This window comes from Miscanthus floridulus, chromosome 10, assembly GCF_019320115.1.
Source record: "Miscanthus floridulus cultivar M001 chromosome 10, ASM1932011v1, whole genome shotgun sequence".
NCBI lineage: Eukaryota > Viridiplantae > Streptophyta > Magnoliopsida > Poales > Poaceae > Miscanthus > Miscanthus floridulus.
The window spans coordinates 85,367,982-85,392,192 of record NC_089589.1 but is presented as its reverse complement, the minus strand read 5'-3'; the positions used below and the strand labels follow the sequence as shown (position 1 = coordinate 85,392,192).

General features: G+C 39.4%; 1 protein-coding gene across 1 annotated transcript; it reads left to right on the top strand.

Annotated features, from left to right (window-relative positions):
- Positions 1 to 11,590: 11,590 nt before the first annotated feature.
- On the top strand, positions 11,591 to 15,519 carry LOC136485121 (ankyrin repeat-containing protein At5g02620-like). Its single transcript, XM_066482067.1, has 4 exons — positions 11,591 to 11,822; positions 11,993 to 12,537; positions 14,167 to 14,693; positions 14,821 to 15,519. Exons 1-4 carry the CDS (start codon positions 11,620 to 11,622, stop codon positions 15,517 to 15,519), a joined length of 1,974 nt encoding a protein of 657 aa, XP_066338164.1. The 5' UTR covers positions 11,591 to 11,619.
- Positions 15,520 to 24,211: the final 8,692 nt, after the last annotated feature.

The window sequence follows — 24,211 nt, the reverse complement described above, 5'->3', positions numbered from 1 at the left end:
AATCCTAGGGGCCAAACTTTTTCGATTTTTCATTTATTATATAGTAGTAGTGCGTTACAACGGGATAAAAGAAATCGTACAACTAATTCTAATGTAATCCCTATTCTTACATAGTGGTTAAGGCTCCAAACTAAGAACCCTGAGACCTGAGTTCGAATCCTAGGCTTGGGAATTTTTTTATATTTTTTATAAAAAGGCTACGATGATAGAAAGCTATCATTGTCAGTTCCCAGAACCGGCAAAGAAGGCAACCTTCACTGTCGATTTTTAAACTAAAATCAACAGTAATGTCTAGATGCTCCTCACAGGCCAACTGTGCTCCCACTGACCACCACAGTAGGAGCACTGCTCCCACCTACCCCGATAGCTTTAGTTCAAAAACAAAAACGTACCAAGACTGCTAGCCCCTATAAAATGGCCCTCGACCAGGAGCTAGCCTCTCAACAGCCAAGTCTTGCCACCCTCTTGCTGCTTATTTCTCACTTCGTTCTCTCTAGCTACTATACACATCTATGGCCTCTCTGTGGGAGAAAGCCTTCCATATACAAATTTCAATAAGCGTTGTCATCCGCAAGGATGGTGCACACAAAAGGTACTAGAAGAATGTTTCTGAAGATAGAGCAACGCCGAAGCTTAGAGATGCCGCGAGGTTGACAGAGTCATCCTATTCAGTGTGCTCTGGACTATCTGACTAGAGCGGCATGGATTCATCGCTGCTCGGCAATCATCCCGTGTGCCCTGGACTATCAGTCTAGAGAGGCATGGGTTCAACAGTGTCCGACAACCTCTCCGCTCGTCTCCCGAAGGCGTAGCTCATCAGCCATCTCTGACATTCTCTGGCAGCTATTTAACCCTAGTTGGGTGCTAGAAGAATGCTTCTGAGGTGGTTATCTTATAATGTGTTTGTACATTTTGATTGTAACAATAACCTAGACGAAAATAGGTTTTTGTTATCCTATATTTCATTTTAGTGTCATGTCTTTGTTATCGTATATATAATTTTATTTCAAGGTTTCTATTATTTTATGTTGTATTTTTGTAACCGAAAATATATATATATATATATATATATATATATATATATATATATATATATATATATATATATATATATATATATATATATATATATATATATATATATATATATATATATATATCGATGTTTGTCTCTTTAAATGGCAATGCATTAATGGATATTTTATATATATATGGTGCCCTAATAATTAATTATTTAGCATTTTTTGGATGGACGACGCTGTTTTTATGTACCCATATATGAAATTATGCAATTGCTACGAAATTTTTGGACATTATTTGAGCATTAAATAAAGATCACATGATTACTATTTTTTCGTAAGTAATGACCTTGATTGTAGCATGCATGCGTGCAGTGCATGGAACTAAGTGCTGTTAGCCACATCACTGTCGGTTTTCATACAAAACTGACAATGATAGGGCTACATCACTGTCTGTTTCATTATAAAACTGGCAGTGATGGACACCATCGGTGTCGATTTTGTTTTAAAATCGGTTGTGATGTGTCTGCCCCTATAAAAAGGAACCAGAAACATACACACGCACACACCCTCACTTCACTCTCATTTCTTAGTTTCACGTACTCTCACTTCTCACTCTTTTCACTCTACGAGATTTGGTCATAGCTCCTGGATATTTCATTGTAGGTTTATATATGTTCTCTCTTACATTGTAGCTATGTATATATGCATCATCGATCTATATTTATTTAGTTTGCGATATTTTACTTGGCATATTTTATATAATGCAATATATATTTTTCTATTTATATTTCTTGAATTTTATTAGGTACAATGCAATATATATATTCTCCTCTTTCGTATTCTAGCTATGTATATATATGCATAGATCTATATTTACTTAGTTTGCTACATTTTACTCGGCATATTTTATATAATGAAATATATATTTATAGTCATATTTCTTGAATTTTATTAGGTGGGATGAACGGTCCTACCCCACCATAAGAACCAGGTTTTCACCCTGGCGATGATCCATTCGATCCTAATGTGGTCATTCCAAACCACCATATTTCAGCTATCGAATGAAATATTTTCCAACATCTTATTTTTGGATGCCAATTAATTAATAATTATAGTTTAAATTCCGTAATAAGTGTTGTTTTATAATATGTATCGACTCATTCAAATAATATCATTGTTGCATATGTCATAGACGATAGCCATGATAGAGTGGCTGCAAGCAGCACTTAGCTTGCTCATGGTGTCGGACATCGTTGAGAACACGACATCTGCTGATGATGGTCAAACTTGGTTGTGTGAACTAACCTTCTACATCCCTTCGAGGCTACCATCAGGGCATCAGGAATTTATTCGGCGGACGAGATCATGGATGCCTAGCAGGAGAAGTGCCCAGTTCTCTATCGTGCGCAACTGTTTGGTGGCACTTTAGCACATTTGCTATCAGGTGCCCAATTTCTCGCATTTCAAGATAGAAGCTTTGCATGTTGGTGATGTCCCCGTTCTGCAAATAAGCAAATATTGGGAGAGCTACAACCAAATGGAAGTTGACATCACTAATACATGAGTCATGGTTATTTATTATATTATTATTGTAATAATGATCTCTCATTTTTTGTTTTGCCTGTTTGCAGGTGGTGCTTCATGACAGTAGCTATGCTGCATTGGGCTTGTCGGCCATTCTAGACTAAGCTACAAAGAGACTCAGATATGACTGGGAGTACTGTAAGTAGGAACCGTGACTAGCACACTACTGCAGAACGCTAGTTCTGAATAAGATTTACTAACGGGGCCAATGGTCGTTCAGTAGGTTACATCTATGGACGACCATGTCACCGGTCTTTCGAGGCACAAGAGAGTGCAATCGTTCGGGCATTAAACTTCATTGATAGCTATGGTTATAGAATCCATGACATCAATTACTATGCTTTGATGCAAATGTATGGTGCTTGCATATCCATCCCCTCATTAGTGTTTGTTTAGGTTTAATTTGCAAAGTTTAAGTTTAATTCGGCTTGTGTTTATCATGTAATTCATGTGCTGTGGAACAAGAACTCTAAATTCTGGTGCCATATTGGTCTCAAACTTTTTCTCAGGCTTGCACATGCTACGCGTGAATGAAACACCTAAGTTTGGGATTTTTTCTGAGATGGTTTGATACTTTCTCAGATTTAATTGAATTTCCGCAGCGACGTCACCGATTAATTAGAGGCTGAACTGAGCCTACCCCAAAATGATTCAGAATGGTGCTAAACTTTTCCATAGGGTCTTATGTGTCCTAGGGACCAATTTTTGGTAGAGGTGGATGCAAAATTCTAGTGTGCCCAATATGTAATTGGGCCTCTTTTATCCCTTTTAGCACAAAGAAAAATATAATAATAAAGAAAATATTCAGAATAAACTAAGATCTTATGTGGGGCCATATTTTGGGTGTACATGCTTGCAAAAAAATTTGAAGCCATTTGGACATAGGCAGTTTATACATGCTTCACAAACCTATAGAAGCCGTCTCATTTTACAATGACTAAACACCTAGGTTCCTAAGGTTTCTGTGGTTCATATGCATTCCGGTGTTGTATTGGTCTCAAACTTTTTTTAGGCTTGCACGTGCCACAGGTGAAGGAACTACCAGGTCTGGGATTTTTCTGAGATGGTTTGGGACTTTCTGCTACTTAATTGAATTTCCGCGTGACGTCACCGATTAATTAGAGGTTGAACTGAGCCTACCCAAAACGATCTGGAATGGTGCCAAACTTTTCCATAGGGTCTTATTGCCCAAGGGACCAATTTTTGGTCGAGGTGGATGCAAAATTCTAGTGTGCCCAACATGTAATTGGGCCTCTTTTATCCCTTTTAGCACAAAGAAAAATATAATAATAAATAAAATGATCATAAAAATCTAAGATCTTGTGTGGGGCCATAATTTGCGCGTACATGCTTGAAAAAAATTGAAGCCATTCGGACATAGGCGGTACATACCTGCTTCATAAACCTATAGAAGTCGTCTTATGTTACAATGACTAAATACCTAGGTTTCCAATGTTTCTATGGTTCATATGCATTCTGGTGTCGTATTGGTCTTCAATTTTTTTAGGCTTGCACGTGCCACAGGTGAAGGAACCACCAAGTTTGGGATTTTTCTGAGATGGTTTGGTACTTTCTACTGTTTAATTGAATTTCCATGCGACGTCACCGATTAATTAGAGGTTGAACTAAGCCTACCCCCGAAACGATATGGAATGGTGCTAAACTTTTCCGCAGGGTATCATGTGGCATAAGGACCAATTTTTGCTCGAGGTGGATGCAAAATTCTAGTGTGTCCAACATGTAATTGGGCCTCTTTTGTACCGTCTAGCACAAACAAAAATATAATAATAAAGAAAATAATCAGAAAAACCTAAGATCTTGTGTGGGGCCATAATTCGGATGTACATGCTTGCAAAAAAAAATTAAGCCATTTGGACATAGGTGTGATAGGAATATAAATGCGTGAATTTATTTAGTTTTAAAAAGGAAAAAATATATAATCATCACTGTTGGTTTAAAAAACCGACAGTGATGGGCAGAAACCGACAGTGATGACAACTACCACTGTCAGTTTTGTTTTGAAAATCGACAGTGATTGGTATATTTTAAAAAAAATCAAAAAATTGTACCCAGCCTCGGGTTCGAGCACGGGTCTTGGGGTCCAGAGTAGCGGGCCTTAACCTACTGCGCTATGATAGTACTTGCATTAGCTGTAGTTTTTAACTTTCTTTTATTTAGATATAGTGTAGTAAATTTATATTAAAAAATAAAAAAAATTTGCCCGCCCGAGGTTCAAACCCAAGTCTCGAGCTCCAAAGTGTATAGAGTTAACTGCTGCGCTAGGATAGTAATTGCATTAGGGTTTGTTTTTTATTTGCTTTTATTTATTTAGAGTGCAATTAGGTGATTGAAAAATAAATAAAAAAGTTTGGCCCACCTACACTACATAGGGTTCGATCCCAGGCCTCGGGGTATAGAGTGCGGTGCCTTAACCGCTGCGCTAGAAGTACGAATTCGTAAGGAACTTGAAACTAAAACTACATAAAGGCTAAGCAGAACCAATAGTGTTGTAGCTCATCACTGTCGGTTCTAGGCTACCACCAGTAGTGATGAGGCTCATCACTGTCGGTTTAGATTGGCCACCAGCAGTGATGCGGCATCAGTATATTATCAGAGCGCGTGCTGACGAAATATTTTGCTCTCTTTCAAACACCCGTGCTGCTCACTTCCTCCACACCGGCGAAGCAGCACCTCCTCCTGCCCCGCCACCCGCTGTGCTCGTGCCCTCCTCTTCCTCCACGCTAGCGGCCGTTCTTCATAGTGTGCCCGGCGGTCCCCAGCAAGGAAGCCACCCGACACTGTGCCCCGCCCCACGGTCCTCCACACCACATTGCTCCACGACGACATGCCATCCTCCGCACCACCATTCGATTCCTAATGCACGCATCTTCCTCGACACCGTCTAACGCCGTCCATGCCATACCAATGCCCTTGTCCTCCTCGACACCACCGGAGCATCACCGGACCACCGCCATTGCCCACGCTGTCGTCTGGTCATCCACGCCGGTCGTGCCCTCATCCACACCTGCATCTACCAAAGCAGACCATGAACTGAGGCCCTCTAAAGCACATGAAGAGCTGCTACTACCCCCCACGGTGAGTGCCTTAGGCCATGCCCCTTAGGTGTTCACTGAAATGCCCGTGAGGATGACAGTAGCCTGTTTATCCCTTTTTCTCAAGATTTTGTGTAGAATCACTTCAAATTTCCTTAGTAGCAAATGTTCTTTGATCTATGGCGAATAAATTAGCTTAAAACACTATGGTCATTTGAAGCATGGTTGAACACATACTAGTGCATAAACATACATTGAAATGAGTTAGATGTTGAAATTCATGATTTAGTTGTGTTGGAAATTGAAGTTTGAATATTTGAATATAGTCTACAACTTTGCTCGATACACTAAACTTAGTTTGCTTGGTCTACAACATGTTTGAATGACATAGCACTATCAACATAATTTGGTTACATGTATAGACAACCATGGCATGGTATGTAGTGCATGTTGGTCAGATGCCTGGGATCTACCTTACTTGGGAAGATTGCTATGCTCAAGTCAATCGATACCTAGATAATTGTTAGAAAAAATACAACACAGAAGCTGAAGCTTTGAGGGCTTACTATGGTCCAATGAGTGCAAACCATGGCCATCTACCGGCAGTGGGGATTGAAGAGGAGCCACCCGCCGGAGATATAAAGATTAGGAGAATTGCTCCTTGGTCTTGGAAAGATGCCATGCTTTTATTTATGGCTTTGGTCATTGTTTTTCTTATTTAGAAGTTGACGTAGGTTTGTTTCATAGAACAGTAGGTGGACTTTAATGTATGGAGCCAATCAAACAATGCATTTGTTGTACGTGAACTGCATGTGGCCTTATTATTAGACTTTGCATTAAATTTCTATTAGTTGGGTAATATATATATGCACAAATGCTACTAGTAGCTATACACAGCCAAAACTGGCCACGATCATGTCATAGCCATGACTCATCGTCGCCCGTTAACTCGTCGCCCAAGAACTAATAGGCAACAAGAAGCAACTGATATCGGTGGGACGGGAGAGCAGCATGATCCGACAAACGGTGGTAGTAACATTTAGGACGGTGAGAATGAGGTACCATGGACCCCTACCACTCTTCTCGAGCTAGATCAAGATGACCAGATAACTTAGGTATCATGTGACTAGGTAGCCACACACATTAATTAATTGAGAGTATATTAGCTTACTTAGTGTCTCTAGCAGGAGGTTCAGCCGACCGAGCAGCCAGATGGTTCAGGTAGCAGCAAGGCCAGAACCAAGTGAGGCGTGTCACAGCTTCCAACTGGTAGGAATGCACACTAGCGCATCACTGAGTTTGACCAAGTCAAGGAGCCGCTCGCACCTAAAAAAGCTATGGCCAAATACAAGACTGTCATTGGGGCACTTGTAAGGGACTACATCTCGATAAGTACATGAAATGGATTGGGAAAGATGATGACCTGTGGAGGGTTTCTGAAAGTGAGAAGGATGACATATGGAAGAAATGGATCCCATAGTATTTCACTTTCCTACAGGACTATGACAAGGAGCAAGTCAAGAAAAAAGCAAAAGAAATCATGGGGACATGCTTCAAGACTTTCAAGGGGACATTGTACAAGAAATTTATCCTTGAGGATAAAGAGCCAAATTGGGATGGTGGAGAGTACACCAAGCAGAAGGACTTCTAGCAGGAATTTAAGAAATATAGGCAATCCGAGGAGTACTTAGAACTAAGCAGGAAGAATAAGGAGAACTCGCTTAAAGCGACGAATCCTCATAAACTCGGCTCTCGTGGCTACGCTAGTAAGATGGATGCATTTGAAAGGGAACTTGAGGAGGTGGAACGCCTTGGCATTGAGCCTGAGACTGCCAATTGGGAGCCCAGATCGATATATTTCTGTATAGCGAGGGGGGTACACCATAGCCCGGACGGGAGCTTTAGCTCCACAAATCTAGCCATAAGCAGCCTCGTCCAAAGGATCTCTAAGGTAAATGATGAGGTGAGGAAAGGGACCCGTAGTACTAATAGGGAGAATGACGTGCTCACCCAAGCACTCGGAAATAAGGAGCACCCTGGTCGCACTAGAGGAGCCAGTCTTGTTCCTTGGAAAATAGCATTCGAGGAAGAATCTTCCACTTATCAGAGCCGCTCAAGGGGTAGAACGACACAAGAGGCAGAGTATATGAGGGTTCTAAAAGAGATGGAAGACAAATTCGAAAAATGGATTGATGAGAGGGTTTAAGAAAAAGTCAATGTACATATGGCGTCCATGGGATCAGTAGTACCACAAGAACCTCTTCCGACTAGCTTTAGCCCATAGTTTGGAGGTCGCAGTAGCTGCAGATCGACCCCGCTCGACGATGAAGAGGCGAATGCGCCTCATCCAGTGCACTGCATCACCGAACCCATCAATGTTAGGTTGTACATCCATCAGCAATGGACAACTGACAAGGTGGCGGTCGACTAGGCCTGGCCTATGGGAGACGGGACCATTAATGGCCGCCCAATTCCAACAGGGTAAGCCCACGTCAGCATTGATACTATACTTGATAAGAAGTATAATAAAATGCACATTGATTACCCTGCACAGGATGACAGGCAACGCCTTGTTCAGAACAAGGGCGCTCATGTGGCCTGGCGCAAGCGCTTTATTAAGCTTGATCACTAGTTGTCTTCAGATGATGATGAGGATGACGGCGAATCTTCGCCGCCCAAAGATGATCACTCACCATCTCCCAATATAGGAGATCACACTACATTCCCTAGTTCCTTGCCATCACCCCTGAGAAGATAGAAGTTTCCTTCTCTTCCTCCTCGTCCTCCATCTTCATTAGCCCCAGGAAAAGAGAAGACTCCTCCTCCTCCTCCCTCTTCATGACCCCTAATAAAACATAATTCTCGTCCTCCTCCTCCTCCTCCACAACAGCCCAAAACAAGATCTAAGGCATCCTCGCAGTCATAGAAAATGTCCTCGGATTTGGTCGCTAACACTCCCAAAGTGGACTAACAAAAAAAGAAAAGGATGATGAGTGGTAGTGTTACAAACTTGATGAACTAACAAAAGCCAGAAGTAGCCTTCAAGGAAGACAATGTTAGATTTTGGAATCTATTTGCCTCACTGCCTAAGTGGAGGGTGCAGTCCGAATTCAATAGGCAAATAGAGAGTAAGCACAATCAATTAAGAGTCGAAGAAATACACCATGAAGATCAAAGGAAGATAAACAAGATTGTCCAAGACAACCCCGGATTAAATAGGGATGATGCCGCGAACATCTATTATAATTCACTATATGAGACGGCAAGACTAGTAATGCAGTTTCAAAGAGGCAATTTCTTGGAGGACGAGGAGGAGTATAAAGATTTGACAACATATATGCGTGACTTGCATGATTAATACATGGCCCAAGCACTTGAGACGGGGCAGGTAGGTTTCGAATATATTATCCGCCAGCTGCATGTTTTTCATTATCCTAATGAAGAGAAGCACTTTGTCGGTTGGGATCACTTGTTTTAGCTATTCCAGAGACGCAATCTCGATACATAAATGTTGATGCTGTGGACTATGTAAGTACCCTACTCGCACGATATTATAATTAACTACTCTCTTGATACACAAATAGTTAACAAGTGTATGTTCCCCATGAATTATGCAGGTGTGTAGCAAAACATTACTTCAAAACAAAGTACGCTCATATGTCTTTCCTAGACCTTGAGCTAGTCAACGAGAGAACATGCAGAGGCATGCATGGAAATAAAGTGGAAGATCTAACAGAGACACTGACTGCTATTTTTGAAATTTCAAGATGAGTAATAAAATCGAAATACTTCTAGCCTACAACTGCGAGTATGTGTTCTCTACTCTTATTTTTATGCTTGTTTTTTGTAGTTACGATTATTCGTTAACTAGGGTTTTGTGATTGCAACAACCATTTTGTCTTCATTGTTGTAGATATTAAAAGAAATCGTATCAAGGCTATGTTGATATGTACGCTGAGGAGCTATAGGAGCAAGCCGTCAAGGCGCTCACAGCTGCCACGCGCCTGAGCAACAAGAAGCTGGCCAAAGCACTAGCGGCTATAGTATAGGAGACGGAGGCGGTTGAGATGGAGGTTCCCTGAAACTTAGATGCAAAACCGATGTTGTTGTATATGTGATCCATGTATTGTAGGAGTCTCCGGGAAAGGTGGACCAAAAGCAGGTGGGGAGCCGATGGTGCACCTCTATGGCCGACTTCCCCCGGTGGACATGCTAGGATGGATAGCAATGACCCTAAGATCCGGAGCTGGAAGGTGAACTGGAAAGTGTGGGGACTGAATAGTGCAGCAACAATGAATCTGTCAAAGGTCCTAATGGTTGCGCAACTACCTTTATGTAATAAGCTCTCCGTAGCCTAGGCTGCGGCTGGTAGCGCACCTCATGCGTGTGTTCGCTTGAACTACTTCAGTAGTATTTTTTATCGAACGAACAGTGTTTTTTCTCTCACAACAAATTAGCATAAGCCAAATCTCACAACAAACAAACAGTTGTTTGCTACCTTCTCCTTATAAATCAAAGCCGGATAACCGGATCTTAAAAAAAAGATGTGAGCATATGCGTTCTGTTTGACTCATTCTATGCCACCTGTGCAGCCTATTCAACAGAGGATATACTAGTTACACACGTAGTCTAACAAATCAGACTGTCTATTACTCACGCATATATGATAAAAAAAACGGAAGACGAACACATCTTGAACTGTATCCATGGGAAGGTCCCTCCCTTATATATATATATATATATAGACACACACACACAGAGACAGAGAGTTTCAACTTTTAGAGTCAGCAAGTAATTTGGCCTGCCTCTAATATAGACGTAGCACAGTACTCAAAATTTCAATTTTTAAATTTTTCAAGTAACATCGGATAGAGATGCTATCTAAACTAAAGTTGTAGTACCCGAAGGAAGCTGCAACTTTGTAGTTGATTATTTCTCATTTTAAATCATTTAGTGCTCTAAATTCTATTTTAAGTTTTCAGATTTAGAAATTCATATTTTTGAATTTTTCAAAGTATCTCGAATGGAGAAACAACCTAAACAAAAGTTGTATTACATGTAGAGATATGAAAGTTTATAGTTGACAACTTTTCGATTTGAAATCATTTAAGGCCTGAAAATTCTGTTTTTTTTTTTTGCGAATGGAAAATTCTGTTTTAAGATTAATAGTTTTGAAATTCATAGTTTTAAAATTTTTCAAATGACCTCCGACGGAGAATGGCCTAAACCAAAGTTTTATTGTAAATGATCTATAACTTTCTGATTTAAAGTTTTTTCTTATATTGTATCGGTTCATATCTTAAATATGCACTATAATATTCATTAAAGTGATCCGTACAACTACTCTATCACACGTGATTTTTAGGCGTGGTGGTTATGGAAGGATCATGCAAGCACTGAACCTCCGTGACCACGCGTGTGTAAGAAATCATGCGACTTGTGACTTGACTTGCGACACACATAAGTTTGTGTAGGTGTCACTTTCCCTTACTACATATTCATTGTGACTTTCAAAGATTTGGTAGACTGTGAATGATCGAAGGAAAAAAACGACTATATTGTTTATTGATGTACTATCAGCATAAGTCAAATCTCACAAGAAACAAACAGCTGTTTGCTACCTTCTCCTTATTATAAATCAAAGCCGGATAACTGGATCTTAAAAAAAATTATGTGAGCATATGCATTCTGTTTGACTCATTCTATGCCACCTGTGCAGCCTATTCAACAGAGGATATACTAGTTATACACGTAGTTTAACAAATCAGACTGTCTATTACTCACGCATATATGATTAAAAAAAACGGAAGACGAACACATCTTGAACTTAACTGTATCCATGGGAAGGCCCCTCCCTTCAACCTACCGCTAGAGAGAGAGAGTTTCAACTACACTAGACTAGCTACTAGTAATGGTGCATCCCGCCGGAGACTTGAAACAGAAATACGGAAGGCACTTACATGGAAAGTGCCCAAGGCCAAGCTATCTCCAAGGATGAACTCCCAGATGGCATGTTCATGTGCTCCGAACTGTATATTGCGGCGTTCGAGGGGCGGACAGAGGAGGTCCTCATGGGGCTGCAAACTGGAGGCGTCCACACCGCGACGGCAGCTAGAAACGGTCGTCGTCGGCCGTCGCCAGGCGATGCCAGACCAACTGGTATGTACATCTAGCTTGCAACCCGGCCTCAAGTAGATTCCTGCAGATGATGCGAAGTCCGAACAACATATATGAGAGAGATAGAGGAGATGAGTTAGTGTCGACACAAAAGATAGAGAGTTGTTGCCTTGTTGGTGGGAACGGAGTATTTTTTTGGGAATCTGATGAGCATAGCTTCCATGCTTTTGTGATTATTTCAGGCACTCAGCATGGACCCTGCTGCACCACCCGGGAGGTGACCGCGGACCGCAGCACGCTGCTCCACATCGCCGCAGGCCAGGGCCACAGCGACCTCGTCACCGAGCTCGGCCTCCGCGACGGCGCGCTCCTCTTCTCGGCCAACTCCTCGCTGGACACGCCCCTCCACTGCGCGGCGAGGTCCGGGCACGCCGGCGCGATCGAGGCCATCGTCCGGCTGGCCAGGCGTGACGCGGACGCGGACAGGCTGCGAGAGGAACTTCTGGGCCGCAGGAACCGCGCCGGGGACACGGCGCTGCACGTCGCCGCCAGGCACGGCCACGGCGAGGCGGTGGAGGCACTGATGAAGCTGGCGCCCGAGCTGGCCGCCGGCGTCAACGGCGCCGCCGTGTCCCCGCTGTACCTGGCGGTGATGAGCAGGTCAGTGCGCGCCGTCGAGGCCATACTTGGGTACAGGGACGCGTCCGCCGCTGGTCCCATGTCGCAGAACGCGTTGCACGCGGCGGTTCTGCAGAGCTCAGGTTTGTTCAATCACCTCCCCATGCTCCAAATGGTTGAACTGGAATAATGTTAGTTTTATATTTTATCTAATGATCAACATTATCATGAGAGTTGACCTTAGCTTTATATTTTAATATATGAGCATGAAGAACAAGTAAGCAGTGGACCCACGCGCACAATTCAACGTAATAACGCTTTTCATAATGTGAAGAGGTGCTTTCGTGTTGTGAACACAATCAAGGTACCAAATCGAAATATCTATGAACAAAAGGTGACTTCTAATTACTTCATTTAAATCTAACCATTCCCCAGATGAGTGAAATCTTTTCTGATATCAGCTGCTCATATTATAAATTAAAATGCGACATAAGTGTAGCGCACTATGTTGGGTGCACCGATCTACACATCTTATCAGTTGTTATAATTTTTTATACACATGTATGTTAAGTTAAAACTCTACTGCTTATTATATCTTCTATTAAAATTGAAATTTTATATTTTTATTAACAAATATATTCTGCCACTCAATTTAAATTACAAGTTACTTAAACTTTGCCTAGTTTTGACAAAATCTATAAAAAAATGTACCAACATCTGCAACACCATGTTAGTTTTGTTCGATCTACCAACTAATGTGGCTTGATAGTAAACTTATTTGATTAGATTATCAATATAAATTCTACAATTTTGGTCGCAGTTAAAGAAATTTGATTTAGGACAAAACCAAAGTTACTCTTTATGCACCATGAAACTGAAGATGATGAAATTATTTTCAATATCAAATTATATGTGAAGCGGTATTGTCGTTATAGAAACGAGTTATAAAAACTAAATTTGCAGTATTGTTGTGTCATAATGTTTCAGTCAAAATGTATAAACTTATATCTAAAGCAAGGACAGTTAAAATTTATTGTCATTGTAGTATGATTAATATAATATATGCGTCATTGGTATACATGGTCGTTAAGTGAACATTTTGTATGATTGGTAACTTATTAAAATAAATATTTATCTTCATGTATGTATGTTTACTTTCTACATAGTTGCATTTATGCTTACTTTTGTTTAACAACCATGGAAGTATGTAATTTAGAAACATAAAAAATCGTATTTCATGGTTATTAAATTATTTTCCGTATATATTATTTGAGGGAAATTATTAGTTTCAATAAAGGTGGGTAATTTTAATAAAAATTAAATGGGTTACGTTGTATTATTTTTCATAATAACAGATGTATACAGTTATAACTAAAATTTAGGGGTTACATTGCATTGTCTTTCATAATGGAAGATATTTTTTGAAGCAATTTAATGGTTTTTTCAATTATCTTTATAATGGTAGGGGTGGCAAATTTATTGAAATTTAGAGGGTTACATTTTTATCATGGCAAATGTGAGTGTTTGTTGTCGAACAGAATAGATCCAATAGCTATTATTCATGATGCTGATCAGAATTTATCTTTTTTTCCTAATGCGCCTTGCGGGGATTAACATGGATGCTTTGTTGATATTAAGATGGATTTTGTTCTTCTTCTATTCCTTTAGCATTTGTGCATTTGTATGTCCCATTGGCATTGATATTATTATGAAATGTTCAATCTTGTTTTATATATTTTTTTTGAAAATTCAAATGTTTATTTTTTTTGTAGAAATGGTTTCTTTCCTACTGCGATGGCAGCCAGGACTTGCAACTGATCTTGATTGCTACAAGAGCAGCCCATTACATTTTGCTTCATCAGATGGTGACTGTGATATCATCAAAGAGATCTTAACATACGCACCACCGAGCACAGCATATTTGCAGGACAGAGAAGGCCTCTCGGCTCTTCATGCTGCAGCGCTGATGGGTAATGGTCCTGCAGTGAAATTGTTGCTACAATTCTGCCCCGCTTCTGCAGACATCCGTGACAACCAAGGTCGAAGCTTTCTGCATGTAGCTGCTTTGCGAGGCCACTCCTCCATTGTTTCCCATGTTATAAAGAATCGGATGCTAGAAAATCTTCTGAATGTCCAAGACCAGGAAGGGAACACGGCACTTCATTTGGCTGTGCAGGCAGGGGAATACAGAGTTGTCTCCAAGCTGTTATCTAGTGGAAAAGTGCAGGTTCACATTATGAACAATGAAGGCTGCACCCCATCTGATCTGATTGAAAACTCAACCAGTTTCTACTCAATGGTAAGTAATATCCCATCTTTTATCCTTAAGGCAATACCAATTCTAGTTAATTTCTTCATTCTAGTTGAATGATGTTAGATAGAGTAGAGTTTGTGATGATGCATGTGACACATTTTCGAACAAGCAGGTAAGGTTAGTGGTGAAGCTAAATGTCTACCAAGCACAATTCAGGCCGCAGAGGCAAGACCATGTAAAGGAATGGGCTGGTCAGGACTTGGTGAAATGGCGATTGGTGACATCAAAGAATCTTGCAATTGTTTCCACCCTTGTGGCCACAGTTGCCTTCTCTGCAGCATTCAACGTGCCTGGTTCATATGGATCTGATGGGAAGGCAACTCTGAATGGGAACCGCATGTATAATGCCTTCCTCGTGCTGGATACCATTGCTGTGACCACTGCCGTGGTGGCAACCATCCTACTCGTTTATGGGAGAGCTTCGCGATCCCACCACTCCTGGTTGGATTTCATCATCTCGATGCACTTCCTCTGGCTATCACTTCTCAGCATGATGCTAGGATTCTTCACAGCTATAGCTGCAACAAGTGATAAGAATTCTACATTGATTGCATTGGTTAGGCTGATCTACTCTGGGTTGTATGTCTTAATATTGCTGCTCACAATCCTAGGAAGTCCAGGATCACTTAGAGGGGTTCTGCGACTTCTATTTGGACGAAAACAACATCTCAAGAGGCGCATCAATCGGCAGTATCCCTTTGTAGTAATTTACGTCTTCAACATGCTTTTGTTCATAGTCATAAGCAATATAGCAATTTCTGCTGTGCAGACAATTGGCGACGTGTCAACGTCTTCTAGGAATCATGTGTAAACTTATATATGTAATTACTGGTTAAATATTGTAATACTTGGAGACTAGTTTCATCTGTGTACATAGACTGGATTGTGGCGTGGTGCCCCTGTCTTGTATACCCTATATAGAGGCAACGGAGACCAACAAAATTATGTTATCAGCTTTGCCAAATCTCAAAAATATGATGCGTGTCGCTACATCGGGTCTTGACAGTTACTGTATTTATCATGGGAAGCAGTTTGCTGGCTTTCGATGTGGATTTCAACCTCATCTTTTGCTCTGCTCTGCGCAATGTTAGGGAGGCAATCCCTATGCAATGTACTACCATTTTTTATGGTGAAGGATTGTAATCCTGTGTTTTTGTGGGTTTTACCAGTTCATATTCTTTCAATATATAGATACTATGATCTTGTTGCTAGGTAGCAAGTTAGCAACATGTGGTTTTGTGGCCCTCGGAGCCTTGTATGACAAGGGTGTATCACCACAACAACATCTCCACTTCGTTCTTAGTAGAGGCGGCTTTATCAAAATTGGCCTTTAAAAATGGTTTTAGAGCCAACCCGTCTCTAAAAGTTTATTTTTAGAGACGACTAATAAGATTTCCTTCCGCCTTCTAGAAATGCCCTATATTATTAGAGGCGGCTAGCAAGCCAAATCGTCTCTAAAAAATACTATTTGTAAAGGCAGTCTAGACTATTTCTATAGGCAGCTGGAATTCCAAGCATCTATATATAGAAATTAATTTTTAGAGTCAGCAAGCAATTTCGCCTGCCTCTAATATAGACGTAGCACAGTATTCCAAATTTCAATTTTTAAAATTTTCAAATAACATCGGATAGAGAAGCTATCTAAATTAAAGTTGTAGTACTCAAAGGAAGCTGCAACTTTGTAGTTGACTATTTCTCATTTTAAATCATTTAGTGCTCTAAAATTCTATTTTAAGTTTTTAGATTTTGAAATTCTTATTTTTGAATTTTTCAAAGTATCTCGAATAGAGAAACAACCTAAACAAAAGTTGTATTACATGTAGAGATATGAAAGTTTATAGTTGACAACTTTTCGATTTGAAATCATTTAAGGCCTGAAAATTCTGTTTTTTTTTTTTTGCGAATGGAAAATTCTGTTTTATGATTAATAGTTTTGAAATTCATAGTTTTAAAATTTTTCAAATGACCTCAGATGGAGAATGACCTAAACCAAAGTTTTATTGTAAATGATCTATAACTTTCTGATTTAAAGTTTTTTCTTATATTGAATCCGTTCATATCTTAAATATGCACTATAATATTCGCTAAAGTGATCCGTACAACTAAGTGGTTATGGAAGGATCATGCAAGCACTGGCCACGCGTGTGTAATAAATCATGCGACTTGTGACTTGCGACACACATAAGTTTGTGTAGGTGTCAATTTCCCTTACTACATATTCATAATGACTTTCAAAGATTTGGTAGACTGAATGATCGAAGGAAGAAAACGACTATATTGTTTATTGATGTACTATTATGTTTGTGTCATGTTACTTTTTTCTAGATAAATATCAGATATGAGGCAATTTTTTGAATGTCGTGGCATTAGTAGTCTCATAATCTATGAGAAATGAACTTTGGAGGACTCCGGTACTGTGTATCAGCATGCCTAACCTCCAGTACGGCAGTACCACGAAGTCTTTTGCCTAAATGCAATTTTGTGTTTGAAGAAAAAAATATATTAAAATGACGCTGATTACAATCACAAAGTACTTAATCCATCGTGTTGATATAAAATTGAATATATTGTACAAATAGTTAAGGGAGACAAAAATGACTTTTCTTCTCTCGTGAGAACTACTGATTGGAGCATACTACCGGATGAGGCCAGACCGCCGCGGAGGCTGATTTTGCATTACTCCTTGGTCAAGTTATCAAATTCACAAGGGTAGATCACACAACTTTGTGCGCCCGCCGCTGCTACAGAAAAGGTTTGTAGTAACGGCTCAATTTTTTTTTTGGGCGGCTGGGGATAGAGGTACCCCTACAGTGGACGTGCTTGGAACCCACGAGACCACCCGCCCCTACAAATGGCACAGTAGGGGCGGCTAGTGATACGAGCCGCCCCTATAAATAGATCGATTTATAGGGGTGGCTCACTCACCAGCCGCCCCTGGTGTTGCGATTTGTAGGGGCGGCTCAATCATCAGTCGCACCTACAAATCCACGTACAAAAGGCTGCACCTCCTTCTTCCTCCTCGGGTCACTCATTCTTACCCGAGAAAAAAATGCTTGGGAGGCCTTGGGCACCTCCCAAAAATTGCTCTACTAAGGGAGAATGTTTTGGTCTCAAATCCTTTGGTGGAGAGGTGGTAGAAGATCAGAAAATGCTATTCCACACTTTTTTTAAAGTTTTAATGGTTGGTTAGTGAGTAATTAGAGTTTTGCTTTTCTCTCTCTTCTATGGTGCTTGAGCTACTTATGAAGCAAATTAGACCCAAGTTTTGAATGTACTAGGATAAATTAGGTAGGAGAACAAGATCATACCCTTATTTGGTCCATGTTTCTTGATTTTAGTGAACAATTAGTTAGTTTTATGGATGTTTCATGTGCATGTCGATCTAGATTTAGATCTAGGGTTTGGTTTTTTTATTAATTTCGCTTTTGTAAATTTATGTTTGATGAAATTGGACTAGGGTTTGCATGAAAGATATTGGGTAAAATATAATTGTTGCTAATTGTTGTCTTTGAAATTATTTATTGTAATAAAAAAATATGTATTTTAATTATTTATGGACAAATAGGCCATTAATTAATTTTCCTCTACCATGGTGTGTTTGTATGCTTCATGTAATTATATTTGATTTATATTCATATATATCTGAAGTATATACAATTATTCTCAAGTAATTATTAATTTGATTCATTTTTATATATATCTGAATAAGTAGCCCTTTAATGTTTGTTTTGTTATTGTTGTAAAAGATGGAGTACAGGAACTCTTGGATGTATGGTTCGTTAAGTTTCAAGATAGGTTTTTGTGAAGAGGTGGATAAATTTATTGAAGCCGTAGAGAAGCATGCAACGACGTTGACAGAGAATAAGGATACAATTATTTATCCCTATAAAGATTACAAGAACCATATGGCATGGACAGATGTGACTATTATCAGATCATATTTGATTATGCAAGGATTTGTTGAGGACTACACAGTGTCGATTCATCATGGTGAAACGGTTATTGTTAATGACAATGATGAGGAGGAATACGACAACAAAACCCTAGAATCTCTGTCCCAATATTCAGCAGAGCTTGATGCACGAATGGATAACGAGTTTGGCAATGAACAAGGTGGTGATGTTGGTGGTTGGGATGGTAACGATGAAGGTAGTGTCAATAAGGATGACGGAGCATATGTCGGGGATGAAGTTGATTTGGAGGACATGATTTGAGCCCTTGGACTAGAGATTTTACTAAAGAGCCCGAAAGGTCTAGAAAAAATTGAAATGGTGAAAAAGCATCGAAGGAGGTTGTGTATGGTGTTGAAAAGGGTTGTCCGACATACTAGACATTGCTACGTTTTGTGCTTGAGCTACTCATCCTAAAGGCTAAGTACGGCTGGTCAGACTGTAGTTTCAATGATCTATTGCGTCTCCTATCATGGGTGCTGCCACAACCAAACTTAGTTCCCGCCAACACATACCAAGCGAAGAAGGTCATAAGTCCATTGACAATGGGGGTCAAAAAATCTATGCATGCCCCAACCACTGTATCCTTTTTGAGACTTTTCCCTGTGTGCCCTTATAAAAGATCGTAATCCCCTGTGTGTCCCTGAAAAAATCCAGCGGTCTTCAGCGCCACTACTCCAACTTTTTCGTGTCATCCATGCCACTTCCGTCAGTTTGGGCCCTAACGCCGTTAAACTGCAGGTGTGAAAAGACGAAAATGCCCTTAAGTTTAAATATGTTATTAATTTTTTTTGAGCATCTTAACGACTTCAAATGAAAAAACTCAAAACTAGAAAGTTGTAGATCTCGTCGAGATCTATAATTTTCATATAATTTTTTTTTCATTTAATTTTGCAAAAAAAATAATATGATTTTTCTAAGATATATTAATCATATCAAATCATATTTTTTTTGCGAAATTAAATGAAAAAAAAATTTATATGAAAATTATAGATCTCGACGAGATCTACAACTTTCTAGTTTTGAGTTTTTTCATTTGAAGTCGTTAAGATGCTCAAAAAAAAATTAATAACATATTTGAACTTAAGGGCATTTTCGTCTTTTCATACCTGCAGTTTAACGGCGTTAGGGCCCAAACTGACGGAAGTGGCATGGATGACACGAAAAAGTTGGAGTAGTGGCGCTGAAGACCGCTGAATTTTTTCAGGGGCACACAGGGGATTACGATCTTTTATAAGGGCACACAGGGAAAAGTCTCATCCTTTTTCATGATGAAACGTTCAAGTCACTCGATAAATGTCCCCGGTGTGGGACCAACCGGTACAAGAACAATGACCTTTATGGTGGGGACGAAGCCTCCATGGGATAAAGAGGAATAAGAAGGGTATGAAAAAGGTGGTACAAGAATCTCAGTCCCTAGAGGACACTCCATTAGGCAATGATGTAAAGTAGAGAAGAATTCCTGCCTTGGTAATGTGGTACCTGCCAGTGACCGATCGCTTGAGACGTATCTTCCTAAACCCTAAAGAAGCTACACTCATGACATGGTGGGATGATGAGCGCAAGGTGGATGATGATAAGATTGTACACCCGGTTGATTGTTGTTAGTGGCAAAGGATCGATGAGAAGCGCAAAAAATTCAATGATGACCCAAGGAATATACGGTTTGGCTTGAGCACCGATGGAATGAATCCCTTCAATGAGAGGATGAGCGACCACAACACTTGGCCAGTGATCTTGACCATGTACAACTTCCCAACGTGGTTGTGTTAGAAGTGAAACTACCTTCTCCTCACTATTCTTATTTCTGGCCCTAAACAACCAGGCATTGATATAGATATGTTCCTCGAGCCTTTGATGCAAGAAATGGAGAGGCTATGGAGGTGTGGGGGGCTGATGTACGATGCATTCCGAAAGGAGGACTTCATATGTAGAGCAATAATATTTGTTACTACCAATAATTACCCCGCGTTGTTTGCTTTGTCTGGACAAATCAAATGGAAAGACGGGATGCTTAGTTTGCTTGATGGTACTACATGGGTGTTCCTAGATGGATCCAAGAAGATAGTTTACCTAAGGAACTGGCGCTTCTTAAAGACAAGTCACAAGTACCGCAGCAAATTGTTCTTTAGATTTTAAGACAACACCCCGAAGATTGAACCCCCTCCGGAGAGACATCATAACGGAGAACACGTGTACAAAATGGTGAAAAACATACATGTCGTCTATGGAAAGAAGAATCCGGATGGGATGAATAGAGATAGAAGCACACCTCCTGTCGAAGGCGTACCTTTCAAGAAACAATCGATCTTCTTTCAGTATCTGTATTATTGGCCAGACTTGGAGGTCCCCATGCCATTGATGATATGCACATGTAGAAAATGTCTTTGAGACTCTCATTGCTACCTTGATGGACACAGGCAAGTCAAAGGATGGTCTAAAATCATGGAAAGACATGGTGCAGCTAAACGTGATGCCACAGCTTCACCCGGTACCTGAGGCTAATGGAAAATACACTCTGCCCGCGGCGTGCTTCAACCTAACACTAGAAGAAAAGAGAGCTATATGCACTTTCCTTTGGGGGATCAAAGTTCTGGTTGGGTTTTCAACGAATGTGAAGAAGCTAGTGTCGATGAAGGACTTGTCAATAACATACTCCAAGGCTCACGATTGTCATGTGATGCTGATAGTGTTTCTACCTATTGCAATCAGGGCTATAAAGCCAGAGTTCTTAAAAATGGCCATCACCCGCATGTGCTACTTCTTTTCGAAGATCTCATAGAAGACGATTGGCAAGAAAGAGCTGAGTGACCTTCATGAATTTGTGGTGGAGACACAAAACCAACTAGAGATGTGTTTACCTCCTACTTTTTTTTTGATATAATGTCACATCTCATGATTCACATGGTTCATTAGATATAGACGTTGGGTCATTGCTACTTGCATGAAATGTGGTCCTATGAGCGGTTTATGTCAGTTCTAAGCTGATACGTGCATAATTGAGCATACCCAGAGGGCTCCATGATAGAGGGTTACAGTACTAAAGAAGTCATTGAGTGCTGTCAAGAGTACCTAAAAGTACAAAAAGGGATTGGTAAACTTGATTCTCATCACAAGGGTAGGCTGGCTAGGAAGGGCACCAGTGGTAGAAAAGTGTTCATGAGTCGGGCGCATTACAGTGTCTTGCAGAGTACACAACTGATGCAACCGTACATTGATGAACACTTGGCTATAATTATGGTAGAGAGAAATGGTCGTTCAGATGATTGGGTCATGAAACAGCACAGGCAACGACTAACTACATGGTTGAAGGACCAAAACATACCATCTGGAGAAACCATAGACTCTATTACCTATTACCATCAGTAGGTTGGCGAAGGGGCCATCGAGACAAGTGACATCTTGGAAAGCTTAGGACATCAATGGGTACACGTACTATACCCACGCAAAGGATAGTAAATATGTGAACCAAAATAGCGGTGTTCGAATAGAACCTCTCGATGGAGTGGGCGAAAGATCCAATACTTTTGGCATCATTGAAGAGATATGAGAACTTGACTATGGAAGGGATATAACGGTGGCTCTATTTCGATGCCGCTAGATCAAACAACAACAACAGAACGAGATCAGATTGAGAGTCCTGGACCTCGAGAATCTAGGCTACCAAGATGACCCTTGGGTGCTCGCTTCACATGTCGCATAAGTTTTCTATATGCCTGACCTACAAAGGAACCTCCCTCCAAAGAAGAAGACAAAGCACGTGGTTGCCTCTAGAAAACAGCATATTATTGGAGTTGATGGTGTGGACGATGTTGAAGCTTACAATAACTATGATGAGATGCCGCTATGCACAGACTTTCCTAAGAAGATCAATGTTGTGGAAAAGATCCTACCCAAAGACATATTGCCATGAGAACGAAAAGGTGTCAAAGGAAAAGTCATTACAGCAGGCTAGCTAGTTGTTGAATGTAGAGTATTTGTGTAAGTGTGTGTGTTTGTACGATTTTATTTATGCATATGTGTGAGACTATATATTTATGTATGTGTATGAGACTATATTTATGCATGTGTGTGAGACTACCATTTACAACATCTAGATGAACCTATTACAACATCCACTCTATTACTACTAAAACAGCTGTAACACGTAGACACTTGAAATAGGCACTTATTACTACTGCAATATGTTCGGACTACTATTGAAACACTTAAAACAAGAACTTAACACTTTATGAAACGAAGAAATGACCAAAATAAAAGTTAGAGATCTTGACGAGTTATACAACTTTTATATTCATCACCTTTACAGCTGAAATCATTTAGTGGTTGAAAATCAGGTTTGAAGTTGTCATTTTCTGAAATTCAAAATTTGAATTATCCAAAATTAGTGATAAAGATAGATGACTAGACTAAAATGATAGAGCATGATTTTAGAAAATTTTAGGAAAAAACCATCATATTTGGAGTTAGTATGAGGGAGAAAAACTAGTTACAAGTTTCAGCCACAGATTAAAAAGAGAAATCACACTTGTTCATCATTGATCATCATGAACAGTTGTGATTTTTCTTTTTAATCTCTGGGTAAAATTTATAACTAGTCTTTCTCCCTCATACTAACTCCAAGTGTGATGATTTTTTTTTAAATTTTCTAAAATTATGCCCTATCAAGTTACTATGTTGATTTGGTCATTCTTTTCGTTTGACAAAGTTTGAGCAATTCAAATTTTCAAATTTAAAAAAATGACAAGCTCTAACAAGATTTTGAAACACCAAATTATTTCAGCTAAAAAAGTGATGAATACCAAAGTTGTATAACTCATCAAGATCTACAACTTTTATTTTGGTCATTTCTTTATCTGACAAAGTAATAGTAAATATTGTTCACAAATCAACATGTCTCTTGTATAGTTTATGAAACTATGAGTGATATGTGGATTTGTGAACAATGTTTACTAACACTTTGTTAAATGAAGAAATGATCAAAATAAAAATTGTAGATAGTGATGAGTTCAATAACTTTTATGTTCATAACTTTTCTAGCTGAAATCATTTAACGTTTCAAAATCTTGTTTGAAGTTGCCATTTATTAAAATTCAAAGTTTGAACTATTTAAATTTAGTCAAATGAAAAGATGACCAAAATAAAAGTTGTAGATAGTGATGTGTTCAACAACTTTTATGTTCATGACTTTCTTATTTGAAATCATTTAAGGTTTAAAAATATTGTTTGAAGTTGTTATTTATTAAAATTCAAAATTTGAACTTTTCAAATTTTGTCAAATGAAAAGATGACCAAAATCTAAGTTGTACATCTTGATGAGTTCTACAACTTTGATGTTTACAATATTTTCATTTTAGATCATTTTTGTCTTAAAATTCAAATTCGAAGTTCACAAATTCAAATTTTAAAATTTTTAAATATAATTTTTATTTTACAAAATAAAATGTATCATTATATCTATATATATAAGCAAGTAATTTTTTATGTGTATGGGGAAATATAGCAAATTATTTTTGTTACATTTATACATATATATATATATATATATATATA

What these genes read in the sequence shown, in the direction of transcription:
- LOC136485121 (XM_066482067.1), top strand. Translation starts at nt 11,620, where the DNA reads ATGGAAAGTGCCCAAGGCCAAGCTATCTCCAAGGATGAACTCCCAGAT. An exon ending in GGCGGTTCTGCAGAGCTCAG is followed by an intron (nt 12,538 to 14,166) that starts GTTTGTTCAATC and finishes TTTTTTTTGTAG; the next exon opens with AAATGGTTTCTTTCCTACTG. An exon ending in CAACCAGTTTCTACTCAATG is followed by an intron (nt 14,694 to 14,820) that starts GTAAGTAATATC and finishes TCGAACAAGCAG; the next exon opens with GTAAGGTTAGTGGTGAAGCT.